Source organism: Carcharodon carcharias, chromosome 13 (genome assembly GCF_017639515.1).
Source record: "Carcharodon carcharias isolate sCarCar2 chromosome 13, sCarCar2.pri, whole genome shotgun sequence".
NCBI classification, from domain to species: Eukaryota; Metazoa; Chordata; class Chondrichthyes; order Lamniformes; family Lamnidae; genus Carcharodon; species Carcharodon carcharias.
The window spans coordinates 124831018-124848767 of NC_054479.1; the positions used below are offsets into that span (position 1 = coordinate 124831018).

At 45.4% G+C, this 17750-nt stretch overlaps 1 protein-coding gene across 1 annotated transcript; it reads left to right on the forward strand.

Moving 5' to 3' along the window:
- Positions 1 to 2068: 2068 nt before the first annotated feature.
- On the forward strand, positions 2069 to 14095 carry arsa (arylsulfatase A). Its single transcript, XM_041203584.1, has 7 exons — positions 2069 to 2494; positions 3910 to 4369; positions 5486 to 5655; positions 6459 to 6583; positions 10802 to 10929; positions 12006 to 12108; positions 12606 to 14095. The coding sequence occupies exons 1-7, from the start codon at positions 2271 to 2273 to the stop codon at positions 12902 to 12904; spliced, it is 1509 nt and encodes a 502-aa protein (XP_041059518.1). The 5' UTR covers positions 2069 to 2270; the 3' UTR covers positions 12905 to 14095.
- The last annotated feature ends 3655 nt before the right edge of the window (positions 14096 to 17750 follow it).

The window sequence follows — 17750 nt, forward strand, 5'->3', positions numbered from 1 at the left end:
TAGGCCGCTTGGTCCCTCGAGCCTTCTTTACCTTTCAATAAGGTCATGGCTGATTTGATTTTAACCTCAACTCCACATTCTTGCCTACCACAATAACCTTTCATCCCCTTGCTTATCGAGAATCTATCTACCTCTGCCTTAAAAATATTCAAAGACTCTGCTTCCACTGCCTTTTGGGAAAGATAATTCCAAAGACTCATGACCCACTGAGAGAAAATGGCTGCCCACAACTCACTGATGACAACAAGATAGAGGGTGGAATGGTTGGGGTTATTGCTTGTAACAAATCAGCAAGATGCCTCGATAGGCACTTTGGAGAATGTCTGGAAAGAGTGTCCTCTGCAGTCACCGTCACCGTGAAGCAGTCTGGGAAGAATGTCCTCTGCAGTCACCGTCACTGTGAAGCAGTCTGGGAAGAGTGTCCTCTGCAGTCCCTGTTGCCGAGTGAAAAAAAATAAAGAGTGGCCTCACAGGAAAACCATAAGTTCATTAGTTGGTAAGTAACTGCTAGTTTGAACTATCTATTTTAAGTTGATTTCAGATTAAGGGTGACTACTGGGGCCCAGGATTGGAGGCCTGACACTTCAGCTTCAACTCAGCAGAGAGCGCGAGTTCCAGTTGATTTTAAAAAGTGTATTTTGAATCTCTATTCTAACTTGCTTTCAGATTAAATGTAAATAGGAGAAATTTTTTACAGATTGATAAACTAAAAACCAGTAGGAATTTTTTTTTAAATTGCAAAACTAATTAAATAAAATAGAGATGCAGGGCGAGGCGATGTGTTGTAGCTGCATGATGTGGGAGCTGGTGGACCCCATTGTGGTCCCTTGTGACCACATCTATAGCAAATGTTGGTTGCTCGAGGAACTCCGGCTCAGAGTTGATGAGCTGGAGTCTGAGCTTCAGACACTGCGACACATCAGGGAGGGGGAGAGTTACCTGGACGCTGTGTTTCAGGAGGCAGTCACACCCCTTAGATTAACTACCTTAAATTCAGCCAGTGGTCAGGGACAGGAGGGTGTGACTATGATTGAGGCAGGTAGAGGGATCCAGGAAGTAGCACTGTAGGAGCCTCAGCCCTTAGTCCTTATGAGGAGAGGGTGGGAAATTAGAGTTGAAGCCAAAATGAGATCAGCCATGATCGTATTGAATGGCAGGGCAGGCTCAAGGGGTTGAATCGCCTATTCCTGCCCCTAGTTCTTATGTTCTTACGTTCAAAAGAAGCACAGAAAGGTAACTGTGGGATTGAAGCCTGGTGGGAGAAGGATTGAAAGGGAAAGGAATATTGATGAATCAAGATAAGAATTGGGGTGGGGGAAATACCGAAGGGCGAAAAACAGTGACAGGAAGAGGAGGCGATTCAAGAGCCAGGACAAAGGAAACACAAGAAAGGAAGATTGAAGGGGTTTTGGGGTTAAGGAGCAACACCAAAACTGGATAGAGGGAATTCAAGTCACATAGACATGGCAAAAATTAGAAGCAGTGTATTCCAATCGTAAACAGAGGCCAGGGAGCTGATGATCATTCCATTGTTAAAGTCTGGTGACTTGCGCTTAGAGAGGGGTCAGCTTTATGAGTACATGGCAAGCATTGCATAGATTTTTTTAATGAATCAACCAGTTGTTTGTCATACAACCAAGAAATTAATGCTGTAATTAATTCCCTAGCCCTATTTAATGAAACATATGTCTACCAGTGTTGGAACATTGACTGCATTGTGGCTGTTTTGTTTTGCAGGCATTGATTGGCGTTGACAGGCTAAGTTTGATTTGGTTGGTTCACTTCAGGGAGTGGCTGAAATTTTACTTCATCTTTGAGCTAAACTTAAAAACAATATTTACAGTGGCTGCCTTCAGTCTTGTCAACACAAATGTAAGAAACCACATTTGCCCAGATTTTGTGTTGAGAATACTGAGTCAAACAGCATGAATTACTCTGATCACCTACTCTTGAAAACCTCATGACTCCCGGTATTACTTTCTCTCCATTACTCCACCTCTATTTCTCCCGCCCTCTTTACGCCAGTTTTATCACTCTGGTTCATTTTCCATTACAACTTCTGTATTTCTCTATGTTCTTACCACTGCGCCACAAGACCTGTATTGTTCTCTATTTATTCTGCCCGTCTCTCTCCCTCAGTCAGTGTTACTCTTTTTATTTATCACTGTGCTATTCCTCTCTTCATTACTACCCCACTCTATCTTTCCCTGTTATTCCTCCTGTATTATTCCCCTCTCGCTGTCTCTGGCTTGTTTCCTGGGACCGGCTCGATGCCGCCGCCGCCGCTCTCTCCGCTGCTGCTGACTCTGAGCGTCGGTCTTGCAGCCGCCTCCAGCCCCGGGCTGGTGCTGCTCCTGGCCGATGACCTCGGCTACGGGGACCCGGGCTGCTTCGGGCACCCGAGCTCCCGCACCCCCAACCTGGACCGGCTGGCGGCGGAGGGCAGGAGATTCAGCGACTTCTACAGCGCGGCAAGTGTCTGCAGCCCGTCCCGGTGAGAGGGAGAGGCCGGGGATAAGGAGAGGGAAAGGGCCAGGGCCAGGGCCAATAGATCAGTACTGGTTAATCTTTAACGATTAATGTACGGTTATTTAATTAATATACAATAATTATTATTGCAGTAACTTGCAACAATCTGCATTAATTAGTATGAAATCATCTGCAATAATTAAATACAATAATCTGCATTTATTAAAATGCAGTAACCCACCAAGATTAATATGCAGTAATATCCAATTAAGCAATAATTTGCACTGATTAACATGAAAGAAAGCATGACTAAAGCACTTTCCAGGACTTCAGAACATGTGTAATCTTGCAATATCAGTAACACTTTAACCAATTTGTGCACAGCAAGCTCCCACAACCCTAAGTGTGATAATGACCTGTAAAAATGACAAATAATCTGTATATGGCCTCGGTTGAGGGATAAATATTTGCCAGGTCACCAGGGAGAACTCTCTTCCTCTTCTTTGAATAGTGCTGAGGGATATTTTACACCAAATTGAGAGGACATATGAGGCCTTGATTTAACACTTCATCCGAAAGACAGCACCTCAAACAGTGCAGCACTCCCTGAGTGGAGTGTAATGCACTAGAATGTAATGATCTGAAATGAATAATATCCAGTAATTGCAGTGTATAATGTGCAATGATCTGCAGTGTATATAATGTGCAATAAGTAATGTCAGCATCTTCAGAGATTGCAGAGGGAAAAAAAGCGGTAAATAAGAGTCACAGACTTTTTGAGGGAGAAGTAGAAAGATTGGACAAAGGAGAGGCAAAGTTGAAGGGGTGGGGCAATGGAGAGACTGGGCATAGAGATGAAAGGAGGCTGTCTTCATTTGTTAGTCAGTGAAGTGGTGGAAGGATTTGCAGGCTGATGCCATTTGACAGGCTGTTACGTCAGCACTCCTTTTGTGGCCATCTTTATAGCAGTCAATAGGGTAGTTAGTCCTGTAAACAGGAAGATTCTGTGAGCTCTCACAACCCCTATGGAGCAGATTCTGTTCACACCCACACTGGACATGACTATCCAGCTGGATGTCCACCCGGAATTCAGAGCAGGAGCTCCAGGCTCCAGTCACCAGGACTATCTGAAATAAGGTTCAAACTGCACTTTCGAAATTCGAGGTGAGTGTTCTCCCACAGAGCTTAAGACTCACTTCAGCACTTGAGAGCTGTTGGGGCAAGACCAGACTCTCCACCTCAATCAAAAATTGCAGCTTAGCATCACTCAGTCTCTGCTGCTTAAAGACTTCCCTTTGTCTCTTACACTGTTCATTGCTGGCAGTCTGCTGGGTTTTGGGTCTATGCCCAGGTTTCTCAGTATTTTACACTGAAGGTCTAGTGTAGATGATTATTTTTACATTGGTCGGTAATCTTCATTTTTTCGCTTCTCCCTCTTAGGGCAGCCTTGCTCACAGGCCGTTACCCCACTCGGTCAGGGGTTTTTCCAGGTGTGTTCTACCCTGGGTCAAGGGGCGGGCTCCCGCTAAATGAAACTACCATCGCTGAGCTACTAAGACAGCAAGGGTACGTCACAGCAATGGTGGGGAAGTGGCACTTGGGCTACGGCAGCAATGGGAGCTACTTACCCATCCACCAGGGCTTCGATGAATTTTTGGGTGTCCCCTACTCCCACGACCAGGGGCCCTGCCAGAACCTGACTTGTTTCCCACCAGACACCAAGTGCTACGGAAAGTGCGACCAAGGTGTGGTCCTCTTGCCCCTGGTCAAGAATAACAAGGTTATCCAGCAGCCAGTTGACTTTCCCACACTCACTCCGCTGTATGATCGTTTTGCGAGAGACTTCATTCTAGGAGCAGCAAAGCAGCACAAGCCATTCTTCTTTTACTACGCATCACACGTGAGTACAGCCTCCCCATTGTACCTTTGGCAAAATTTCAACAAGGGCTGACTTAATGCACCAACATCTCAAATTTAAAATTCTCATCCTTGTTTTCAAATCCCTTCATGCTCTTGCCCTTTCCTTTCTCTAATCTCTCTAAACTGTATAATAATTCAAGATCACTGTGCCCCTCCAATCAGGCCTCTTGCACATTTCTAATTTTCAGCACTCCACCATTGGTGGGCTTGCCTTGAGCTGTCTAGCCCCCTAAGATCTGGAACTCCCTAAACTTCTCCACCTCTCTTACACGTTCCCCTCCTCCACGAAGCTCCTTAAAACCTACCTCTTTTGCTAAGCTTTTAGTCTCGTTTTTATTCAGTCATGGGATGTGGGCATCACTGGCAAGGCCCGCATTTATTGCCCATCCCTAATTGCCCTTGAGAAGGTGGTTGTGAGTCACCTTGAACCTCTGTAATCCATGTAGTATGGGTACACCCACAATGCTGTTAGGGAGGGAGATCCCGTTTCGTATCCTAATATTTCATGGAGCTCAGTAAATGTTGGTACTGAAAGTTCGGAATGGGGATTGGGCAAGATATTGGCTTCCACACTGACATGTGGGATCTGGACACAACACTCTCATGGATTTGCCACAAATGTATCATTCTTGACATGGCCACTGTCAAATTGTCACATTGATGTGGTGAAGCATCCGCTTCTGAGACTCGCTGAGGGATAACGGTGAGTCAATGCAGAGGAATATTGACTTTGCAGGTAACTAGGTTCCACATCATACTGGATGATCGAACATCCTACACATGAGAACAAATTTAAAAACTAAAATTGTGTGGTAATTTGTACCTTTTGCAGACACTGATTACAATATGTAATGCTCCACACCCCTCACTGTACTCCTTGTGAATTGGATAGCTCCTTCTCTAATGGGGGCAGTTCCCCCTGCCAGTCCTGTTGATGCAAAATTACTGGGAAGAGAATTGCATCAGATGCCCAGTGATTTGCTGATAGACCCTTCCAATGGGTGAGGCTCCGCACAGGGAGCACACAGATAAAATCCATCAGTGTGTAGACGCTGCCTGTGACTGCAATTCTAATGTTCTGTTTCTATGTTTGTAGCATACCCACTATCCACAATTTGCTAGTGCTGACTTCACAGGGCAGTCCAAGAGAGGTCCAGTGGGGGACGCGCTGATGGAATTTGACGGTTCGGTGGGAGTGATAATGAAGGCTTTGAAGGACGCTGGAGTGGAGAATAACACGCTTGTCTTCTTCACCAGTGACAATGGGTACGATGAATTAGAGATACACAGGTTCACTACATTATCCGTGACTCATTTGTTAGAACATGAATGTCATTTTTCATTCTATTTATTAACCCTTGGGCACTGCTGGCATTTATTTTCCATTTATGTTTGCCTGAGAAGATGGTGATGAGCCTTTTCCTTACACCACTGCAGCCCAGCAGTTTGAAGAAACTGACTATGTTGCTGGGCCATTTCAGAGGGCAAGAGTTAATAGCTTTGATGTGGGACTAGTCCAGACCAGATAAGAACAGCAGATTCCTCTAAAGTTTCTTGGCATGAGACACAACAGTTGGGATTTCACAACAACCCAGCATCTTCGTGGTCTCTCTTACTGATACCAGATTTTTATTTCCTGAACTGACAGTCACTCCTGATTTGGCGCAGTGAGGTGGGACTGATGCTGTTGCCAATTTGAAATTACTTTGGCCAGTCTCAGCACAAGTCATAGCAGGCATATGACCATAGCAGTGTAACACACCAGAAACATCTGTCTAGTGTAGAGAATGCTTAACTGTGCATCTAATCAATGCTGTATGTGGTCTGGGACTGTTTGACGGGACAGTGTAGAGGAAGCTTTACTCTGTATCTAACCCATGCTGTACCTGCCCTGGGTGTGTATGATGGGGTATTGTAGATGGAACTTTACTCTGTCTCTAAAGCATGTATCTAACCCATGTTCTAAACCAGAGAGTGTTTACCTGACATTTCCCTAGACAGAGGTGTCCTATTTATGAGTTATTGTGAGAGTAAGAACTGTGTGAACTGACTTTCTATTTTGACTTCAGCCCAGAGCTGATGCGAAGGTCACGCGGAGGGAATGCGGGTCTGTTGAAGTGTGGCAAAGGCACGACGTATGAAGGAGGAATGAGGGAACCTGCAGTTGCCTACTGGCCTGGCAAGATCACTCCAGGTTCGTTGTGCTCCAGCTGCCTAAATGTTGGTTAAGCTCCAAGATGAAATGTGTAATTTTGCAGGTAACCCAGAGCCTGTTAAAACCACGTACCAATTGGGATTCTATTCAACTACAGGCCCAGTGGGCACAACATGAACTAAAACCCTGATACTCATTCAGTACCTGGTCTGTACTCCAACTCTATTTACTGCTTTCACTCCATACTCCTCCGTACCCAACAGTACCCCAACCATTTCAGTCACCCATCCAGCATCCACAACTTTTGTGGGGAGAGAGTTTCAGAATTCCATAACAAAAACAGAATTACCTGGAAAAACTCAGCAGGTCTGGCAGCATCAGCGGAGAAGAAAAGAGTTGACGTTTCGAGTCCTCATAACCCTTCAACAGAACTAGGTGAATCCAAGGAGAGGGGTGAAATACAAGCTGGTTTAAGGTGGGGTGGGGGTGGGGGGTTGGGTGGGGGGGAGAGAAGTGGAGGGGGTTGGTGTGGTTGTAGGGACAAGCAAGCAGTGATAGGAGCAGATCATCAAAAGATGTCACAGACAAAAGAACACAGAGGTGTTGAAGTTGGTGATATTATCTAAACGAATGTGCTAATTAAGAATGGATGGTAGGGCACTCAAGGTATAGCTCTAGTGGGGCTGAGGGGCATAAAAGATTTAAAAATAATGGAAATAGGTGGGAAAAGAAAAATCCATATAAATTATTGGAAAAAACAAAAGGAAGGGGGAAGAAACAGAAAGGGGGTGGGGATGGAGGAGGGAGTTCAAGGCCTAAAGTTGTTGAATTCAATATTCAGTCCGGAAGGCTGTAAAGTGCCTAGTCGGAAGATGAGGTGCTGTTCCTCCAGTTTGCATTGGGCTTCACTGGAACAATGCAGCAAGCCAAGGACAGACATGTGGGCAAGAGAGCAGGATGGAGTGTTAAAATGGCAAGCAACAGGGAGGTTTGGGTCATTCTTGTGGACAGACCGCAGGTGTTCTGCAAAGCGGTCGCCCGGTTTACGTTTGGTCTCTCCAATGTAGAGGAGACCGCATTGGGAGCAACGAATGCAGTAGACTAAGTTGGGGGAAGTGCAAGTGAAATGCTGCTTCACTTGAAAGGAGTGTTTGTGCCCTTGGACGGTGAGGAGAGAGGAAGTGAAGGGGCAGGTGTTGCATCTTTTGCGTGGGCATGGGGTGGTGCCATAGGAGGGGGTTGAGGAGTAGGGGGTGATGGAGGAGTGGACCAGGGTGTCCCGGAGGGAACGCTCCCTATGGAATGCCGACAGGGGGAGTGAAGGAAAGATATGTTTGGTGGTGGCATCATGCTGGAGTTGGCGGAAATGGCGGAGGATGATCCTTTGAATGCAGAGGCTGGTGGGGTGATAAGTGAGGACAAGGGGGACCCTATCATGTTTCTGGGAGGGAGGAGAAGGCGTGAGGGCGGATGCGCGGGAGATGGGCCGGACACGGTTGAGGGCCCTGTCAACGACCGTGGGTGGAAAACCTCGGTTAAGGAAGAAGGAGGACATGTCAGAGGAACTGTTTTTGAAGGTAGCATCATCGGAACAGATGCGACGGAGGCGAAGGAACTGAGAGAATGGGATGGAGTCCTTACAGGAAGCGGGGTGTGAGGAGCTGTAGTCGAGGTAGCTGTGGGATTCGGTAGGCCTGTAATGGATATTGGTGGACACCAGAGATTGAGACAGAGAGGTCAAGGAAGGGAAGGGAAGTGTCAGAGATGGACCACGTGAAAATGATGGAGGGGTGGAGATTGGAAGCAAAATTAATAAATTTTTCCAAGTCCCAACGAGAGCACGAAGCAGCACCAAAGTAATCATCGATGTACCGGAGAAAGAGTTGTGGAAGGGGGCCGGTTTAGGACTGGAACAAGGAATGTTCCACATACCCCATAAAAAGACAGGCATAGCTGGGGCCCATGCGGGTACCCATAGCCACACCTTTATTTGGAGGAAGTGAGAGGAGTTGAAGGAGAAATTGTTCAGTGTGAGAACAAGTTCAGCCAGACGGAGGAGAGTAGTGGTGGATGGGGATTGTTCGGGCCTCTGTTCGAGGAAGAATCTAAGGGCCTTCAGACCATCCTGGTGGGGGATGGAGGTGTAGAGGGATTGGACGTCCATGGTGAAGAGGAAGCGGTTGGGGCCAGGGAACTGGAAATTGTTGATGTGACGTAAGGTGTCAGAGGAATCACGGATGTAGGTGGGAAGGGACTGGACAAAGGGAGAGAGAAGGGTGTCAAGATAACGAGAAATGAGTTCTGTGGGGCAGGAGCAAGCTGACACGATCGGTCTACCGGGACAGTTCTGTTTGTGGATTTTGGGTAGGAGGTAGAAGCGGGCCGTCCGAGGTTGGGCGACTATCAGGTTGGAATCTGTGGGAGGGAGATCCCCAGAGGAGATGAGGTCAGTGACAGTCCTGGAAACAATGGCTTGATGTTCAGTGGTGGGGTCATGGTCCAGGGAGAGGTAGGAGGAAGTGTCTGCGAGTTGACGCTGAGCCTCCGCAAGGTAGAGGTCAGTGCGCCAGACAACAACAGCACCACCCTTGTCAGCGGGTTTGATGACAATGTCAGGATTGGACCTGAGAGAACGGAGTGCGGTAAGTTCAGAGAGAGAGAGATTAGAATGGGTGAGAGGAGCAGAGAAATTGAGACGACTAATGTCGTGCCGACAGTTCTCAATGAAAAGATCAAGAGAAGGTAAGAATCCAGAGGGAGGGGTCCAGGTGGAGGGTGAATATTGGAGGTGGGTAAAAGGATCCGTTGAACGGGGAGAGGACTCCTGCCCAAAGAAGTGAGCCCGGAGACGAAGACGGCGGAAGAAGAATTCAGCATTCTTGCCGATCCCGAAATTCATTGAGATGAGGGCGTAAGGGTATGAACGTTCAGTGCTTAGCATCGGAGAAGGGAAGGTCAGGGGGTATAGGGAATACACGGCTGGGGCTGGGATTGGAAGATGGGGTGGGGACGGAGGGACAGGCAGGGGTAGAGGGTCCTAGATGGGTGTTGGTGTCGATGAGTTGTTGGAGCTTGCGTTTCTTAGCACTTGAGAGAAAGAGAAAAAGTTTCTTGTTGAGGCGTCGGATGAGACGAAGAATAAAATGAAACTGGGGGCACGTGCAGCTTTGAAAAAGGGTACAGCGGTGCTGCTGGAGGGAGAGGTCGAGTGTGTTCATATGGCGGCGCATGGCACTGAGTGTGGATCTCAGAATGTGACGGGAACAGCAGTCCGAGAAACATTTTATGTCCCGGAGATACCTGTAATCCTGGGTGGGTTCGAAACATGAGGGGTGGAATTTCAGTTGAAATCCACACGGGGTAAGTCGGAGACGGAGACAGTCACTGAGAAAGGAGATATGGCTGTGAAAGCGGTTTTAGTAAATACCTTGTCAAACACCAGGAGAGAAATGGAAAGCAAGGAAGGTGAACAAGGTAAAAGAGAGATACGGAAATCTTGTCGCAGAGACGAACAAAACTTCTTCAAGGTAGGCATTTCTTGAAGAGCAGTGGCAGTCAATTAAACACAGAGATAAAAACAAAGAACTGTGGATGCTGGAAATCCAAAACAAAAACAGAATTACCTGGAAAAACTCAGCAGGTCTGGCAGCATCGGCGGAGAAGAAAAGAGTTGACGTTTCGAGTCCTCATGACCCTTCAACAGAACTAGGTGAATCCAAGGAGAGGGGTGAAATATAAGCTGGTTTAAGGTTGGGGGGAGTGGGGGCGGTTGGGTGGGGGGAGAGAAGTGGAGGGGGGTGGTGTGGTTGTAGGGACAAGCAAGCAGTGATAGGAGCAGTTAATCAAAAGATGTCACAGACAAAAGAACAAAAGAATTCTATTATCCTTTGTGTGAAGAAGTGTTTCCTGAATTCATTCCTGTGTGACATAGCTCTCACTTTAAGATTATGCGCCCTCCCAACAGAGAAAATAATTTCTTTCTCTCACGCATATCAATTTATTTTAAGTTTGATGAACTTGATTAAATCCCCCACTTAATCTTATCTTTGGCTCTTTTTTTTGGAAACATTGATTTTTATTTTTCAACTACGAACTCACTTCCCTTTCTACACAGAGATGTTATTGAGATTGTTTTAAACAAGGAGGGTAGGATTATGTTAAGCATTGCTGCAGCAACCGTGCCTGTCAGGATTGATACGAACCAGGAATGATGCGTCACATTTCAGATAACAATGGATATGTTTGCTCTATTTACAGGTGTGACCCATGAGCTGGCCAGCACCCTCGACATCCTTCCAACAATTGCCACCCTCTCGGGGGCAAAGCTTCCACCGGTCAAATTAGACGGATATGACATGAGGGATGTCCTCTTCAATAATGGGAAGGTGCAGATTGTCATGACCCAACCTGTACATTAACCCAGGGCTCAGTACTGGGACTGTGGCTCATCTCTATCTATCTGCTGGTCTGTGTCTGTCTGACTCTGTCTGATTCTGTCTGTCTGCTTGTTTCTCCATCTGTCTGTGTGTCTGTTTTGGATATATGATCTGGACTTGGCTATAGGAGGCACAATAATAGCATTTGCAGATCACGTAAAAATAAAGGTGTATTTTTATTTATTTGTTCACAGGATGTGGGCATCGTTGGCTAAACCAGCATTTATTGCCCATCCCTAATTGCCCTTGAGAAGGTGATGAACTGCCATCTTGAACCATTGCAGCCCATGTGGTGTAGATACACCCACAGTGCTGTTAAGGAGGGAGTTCCCAGGATTTTGACCAGTAACAGTGAAGGATCAGTGATGTACTTCCAGGTCAGGATGGTGTGTGACTTGGAAGAGAACCTGCAGGTGGAGGTGTTCCCATCTGTCTGCTGCCTTTGTCCTTCTAGGTGGTAAAGGTCATGGGTTTGGAAGGTGCTGTCTAAGGAGCCTTGGTGAGTTTCTGCAGTGCATCTTGTAGCTGGTACACACTGCTGCTACTGTGCGTCTGTGGTGGAGGTTGTGGATGTTTAAGGTGCCAATCCCATTGGATTATTTGTGGATTCTTGCTTGTGCAGATTGGCTGCTGTGATTTCTCCATCACAATGGTGACCACAGTCCAAAATGATTTAATTGGCTGTGTACACTCAGGGAGATCCTGAAGTGGTGAAAGGTGCTATATAATTGCAAGTCTTTCTTTCTTACTAGGGAGATCAGTGGGGTCACTGTGGACAGTTAAACCATCAGTAAAATACTTACTATTTTAGGAGGACCAAACTTCTTTTGGTGCCAGTGCCCAGTGGCTCCGCCTCTGCAGCTGTAATGCAGTGCCAGCTCCTGCATTCAGATCCACAGCACAGACAGCACTAGCGATGGCACTCAAAGGAACTATGTGTCCCACCTTGTAGTCTAGGTAAGAGGGATTACTTCCCATTTTTGGCTGCTGTACTCTCTCACCAACATCCAATTAATGTTTTACAGAGCAAGCGGGAGACCATGTTTTACTATCCAGTCACCCCCAGCAGAAAGCTGGGAGTTTTTGCTGTACGCTATGGACAGTACAAAGCTCATTACTTCACTCAAGGTAAGGCAGTACAGATTCATTTCCCAGTCGCAGAGCTGCTTGTGGTTGTCAGAAAGTGAGAGGCTAACACACTATGCATGGAACAGGCTGCATGTGATGCAAATTGGGCAGCAGAATATGTCAACAGTGACTATACCTGTGTGAAACAGACTGGCGCTGTGTGGGAGAGGGAGGGAGAGAGAGAGAGGGGGAACTGAGTGAGAGGGAGGGAGGGAGAGAGACGGGGTAATGAGTGCAAGAGGGAGAGGGGGTACCGCACGGGAGGAATGTAGGTGGTGGGGGGGGATGCAGGAAAGCTGGGGAGAGCAGAGAGAGAGAGAGAGGCACTTTGAGTGAGACATTGTGCAGTGCTTGTTTGTGTGTGAGGCAGGCTGAGGGGAACACTGGGAGACACAGGCTGACAATATACAAGACACATTGGGACCGACCAGCCAGAGAATTTATTACAGTATCTGAAGAAAAGTTTTGACAAGAATTTTTATTCCTCCTCCCACCAGGCTCCACCCACAGTGACAGTACCCCAGACCGTGACTGCCACTGGGACTCACTGCTCACCTCTCACAACCCACCACTGCTCTTTGACTTAGAAGCAGATCCTTCTGAGAACTACCCACTCAGCAGCTCTGACATTTCCAATTACAGCTGGATAATCAAGCAGATCCACGAGGAAAAGGTCAAATTTGAGTCGGGAATGGAGTTTGGAGAAAGTCAAATCGAAAGAGGAATTGATCCTGCTCTTGAGCCCTGCATTAACCTCGGTTGCAGCCCAAGGCCTGTCTGCTGCAGACAGACTTAGATTAGAAGAAGGAAGGAAGGCAAAATGCAACCCAACAGCTGCTTTAGTAACACTTGCTAATCTCAAACTGAACCTGTCTGAGGGCGGTGCTGACGTGAAGTCGGGAAGTGGGAGGACTCTTCGGCAGAGTCCTGGCATCCAGAATCCAAGGTGAAGTCCTTGGTACATTTGGGCAATTGCTTGTGACTTAGAGAGATTTTCCCCTGTGAGAGGAAGAAAATCCCCAGCAAGGATAAGTCTGACACACTGGACTGTGTGAAAAATCAATCGTTCATTGAATTCTGATTAATTACAGCATCCTTTTATGATTTACTGTTATGTTTATATGGGTTTTAAAAGCCCGCAAATTGTGGGGAGGAGGGGAGACAGACAGAAAGGAAGACTCTTGGTCTTGGATAAGGGCATTCCTGCTTTTTCTCCCTTGGGAGGCAAGAACATAGGAACAGGAGGAGCCCAGTCAGCCACTTGAGCCTATTTACCATCCAGATCGATCATTGCTGATCTGTATCTCTACTGCATTTACTCTATATAAAGGCTCTCTAGAGCCTTTGCTCTTTTTCCCTTGACAACCTTCAGCAACAAAAATCTGTTAATCCCGATCTTGAAAGCTCCAACTGACCACAAACACCCAAAATCTTTTGGGGAAGAGAGTTCCAGGTTTCCACTACCCTTTTGTGTGAAGAGATGTTGCCTCGTTTCATTCTCAAACAGCCTGGCTCTAATTGTGAGATTTGTTCTGATTTTCCCCCCACAAAATGAAATTGTTTCTTTATCTACTATATCAAATCATTTAATTATTTTAAATACCTCAGTAGATCACCTCCTCAGCCTTCTGAATAGAAGGGAATCTAAAGCAGAGGGTGTGATATTTTAGCAAACAGATGTTTAATGTGGATATATATTGAACCTTGCACATCCAAGCAGTTCGAGGTTTAGTTTTACTGGATGTAGGATGTTGGGTTTAAGGTGCTGCAGTGTGTAAAGCACTGTGGGGAGTATTTGTTCATAAGTTTGATCACCTCCTCTAAAAATGAAGCAATTTGTAAAATTAACTCCTGCAGATTATATCACTGTGATCAGCAAAGCTTAAAATGTTTTAAGGGAGAATTAACTGCACTAATTAATCACTGGGTGATTATTTTGTACATGTGAGATGAAATAAATAAATAAATAAATCTATATATAGATACACATGGCTGTCGTTGGAGAAATTCTTTTTGTAAACAATTATGTTACAGATCTGTGAATGAATGAGAACTCCCCTAATTAGCTCAATTGTCTGATGTGGCACTGAGGCCTTCAGATCAACAAGGTTGAGGTTCCATTCCAGCTATGCTCCACTTTCCAATCTCACTCTTTAAGAGTATCCATTGGTGCCCTGCATAGTGAGGGTTCCTGCTCCCAATCGCTCTCCATGCTTGGGAGCGCACATGTGCGCATTAGGTGAAGGCTTTGCAGTGAGTCACTTCCCTCTCCCCACCCACCCCCTCCCAGCCCTGCTTACACTTGAAAAATGGCCACTCCATTGAGGTACCAAAGCACCCCTGGTGTCCCTGGAACAGCAACTCAACATGATTCAGCCCCTTCAGGAGAATGAATGAACCCCAACATGAGTAGGCACCTTCAGGAAGATGATTGACTGTCTTAGGAATGATCTGGGAGAGTTAGAACAATTGAGAAACTTTCCACTCCACTTCAAGAGCTTAGAAAAGACATTGGGCTCCTTCCAAGGAGCTCCTGTTCCATTCAGTCACTCGAGATTGTGATGTCACAGACATTGGTTTTTCATTTGTTCCCAGAGTGCAGGCATCACTTTCCCATCCAAAATTGCCCTGAGAAATTGATGGCAGACCAATTTGGATCACTGCAGTCCGTGTAAAGTTGGGTGCTCCCACAATGTTTTGAGGCAGACAATTCCACGACACTGACCCTTTAATGACTTTGTGGCTTCACTATGTTAAAATTGAATGGCCATTGAGCTGATGATGGTTGGGCTGAGGACACTCCTGAGGAACTCCTGCAACAGTGTCCTGGGGATGTGATGATTGCCTTTCAAGAAACCATAACCATTGTCTCCTTTGACCCACCTCCCCATTAACCTCCATTTTGCTAGGGCCTACTGGTGCAAGACGCAGTAATTTCTTGCCTCGATATCAAGGACAGCAATTCTCATCTCTGGCATTCAGCTCCAACACCCACGTCTGGGTCAAGGCTAAGATGAGGTCTATTGCTCAAATGTTTCTGGCAGAATTTGAACTGAACATCAGTGAATTGGTGTCACTTGATGCCAGTGGTGATGACTCCTTGCATTGCTTTACTGCTGCTTGGGAGGAGGATAATTAGTTGTGTTATGGACCATGATGGGAGAGTGCACTGTTAATTCTAGCCCCACTTCTCCACAGGTCATAACAATGAATGTTTAATTCACCCACAAAACTAGCCAATTGTTTACCCTTGACACTGTTATTCCCAGCATAAAAAGACTAAACCGGCATTTTTCAGTAAACGCAAAAAATATTAATTTATTATAAAACAAACTTTTTTTAAAACAATTAATAAATAGGTTAACATACAATTTGTAGTTTAGAAGTGTAACAATTTTCCCCTTAAAAACAACATTTGAACACCCTTACGCTCTCACACAAACACAAAATAGGGCAAAACAAATACAGACCCCTGCAAAGGCTGGAGGATGGGAACTTTTCTCTTAAAAGGATAAAATTTGAAGAGATCTCAATGTTGTTGATCAAACAGAATTATGGACGCAGTGGTTCCTCACAGTTGGGTTTGATATCCTGTTTTTTTTGGATAGGATATACCTAGTCAGTCTTCCACGTTGTGTAGGTTCCCATGACATGACAGCTACTGGAGCAGCTGCAGAGTGGCCAAAGATTTAGCCGTCTAAGTATCAGCCTGGCTGAATAGGTAGGAGTCAGAAGATAATGAGTTGAAACCTCACTCCACAAACTTGAGCTCATAATCCAAACTGACACTCCCGGTGTAGTACTGAGAAAGGGCTGCAACAATGGGGATTTGGATAAGACATTACTACAAGTTGAAGATCCCACGGCACTATTTCAAAGAGGTGAGTTCTCCCCTGTGTTTTGCCCAATATTCATCCCTTAACCAACATCATCAAAATGGATTATATGACCATTATTACATTGCTATCTGTGGGATCACGCTGTTTTCCAAATCACTGCTGAGGTTGATTGAGTAACAACCTTTCCTTATCGAAGTAAATCATTGTATATGAAATGCAACCTGTTAAATGTGTCTTTAACTCCACAGGAGTGCAGTGCCAGTGACCTTGGGAGTTCAGTGCCAGTGTTCACAGGAGTGCAATGCCAATGCTCACAGGAATGTAATGTCAGTGTCCACAAGGGTGTTGCACTACTGCTTTGAATGTTTGCTATGACCTTCGTCCATTCGAAGCTTGCTGTGTATCCACAACAAAAGTTTTTAGACAACGGTACAAATCCATTAGGATCAATAAGTTTGTGCATTGTGATGGATTCCAATCCCATCTTCTCCTCCAATCCCTTCTGTAGAACACACTGTCCCTCAACCTCATTTATTCTGTCTGCTTCCCTATCCTTTCCCTGGCACTCCACAAGTTGATTTTCCTTTAGACAATGAACTTCCCCATTAATTGTTTTTTTAATCCCCTATTTTTTCTCATTTATATCTTGTACCCCACAGGACTTGATAGTCTGTAGGTGAGCAATTCATCCAGATCAAATTTGATCAATTTCCTGGATACAACTGTCAAAGTTGAGTAATTTGTGAGCTGTTGGTGGAGGTTCTGCATCAGTCTGGTGCTTTGAACAGAGTGTGGCACTGATAAGGTGGTAGTTTCTTCAGACAGGTACTCCTGGCAGAAGGTATGTGCACTCCGCCCACCCAAACTTGTCCAGTTTTTGCAGATTTATTGCTGGCCTTGGTTTTGAGATTCCTGAAGGCAGCAGATCGAGTGCTTAAAGTGCTGGGTGTTTATGTAGAAATTATGGTTTATGAATGGCACAACTTCCACCAAAATTCTGACCCCACCTCTTTGTACTTTGGAGCAATCCAAGCACAGACGTCTTGGAAATAAGGGGAACCCCAAACTTCCCAATGCACTGGTATGAATAGCACCTCTTGGTGATTGGTGGTTGTCATGAAGCTATTAATATATATAATATTGTTGGAAATTATTTTTTTTAAATAGAAGTTTAGTCTGTGGCTGTGTCTTAACTGGGTTAAAGCCAGTCAGTCTGGGTGCTTTGATGTATAGTAGTTTTAAGATGTAAATGATTTTGCATTTTGTTGAATAGAGCATTCAAGAAGGGGAGTAAAATCTGGCACCTAGCTAGCAGAGACCAAGCAATGTTTATATTACTAATAAAATTGGTACTATGAAAAGAGTTTTGTTGTTAGAAGAGGTGGAGTTCAAAGGGGCTGGTGATACAATGAGAATTTACATTCAATGAGATGTGCTGGGTATAACCGGTAGCAGTTTTGTGTGTGCAGAGCAAAGCCAATGTAAGCCTACCACTGTGTCTGCAAAGGATCAAAGTGAAAGGAACCTTGTTTTGAATTTGTAAGTTGAAAATGCTTCGCCTGGTGTCTGCTTAACATCTATGGGTTGCTGTTGCCTTGGTGGAGATAAGTTTGGAAATTTGTTAAAAGTTATGATAACAGTAATTTGTAGCCATGTGTATATGTTTAACTTGTGTAAATTAATAAACGTCTCATGTAATTTGATATAAAATCCCCTTAAGAACTGATAGTTTTATGCCTGAATTCAGAGTTGCATCTCAAACATACCAAATAAAAATATAGGTTATGACAGTTGTTTAAAGTT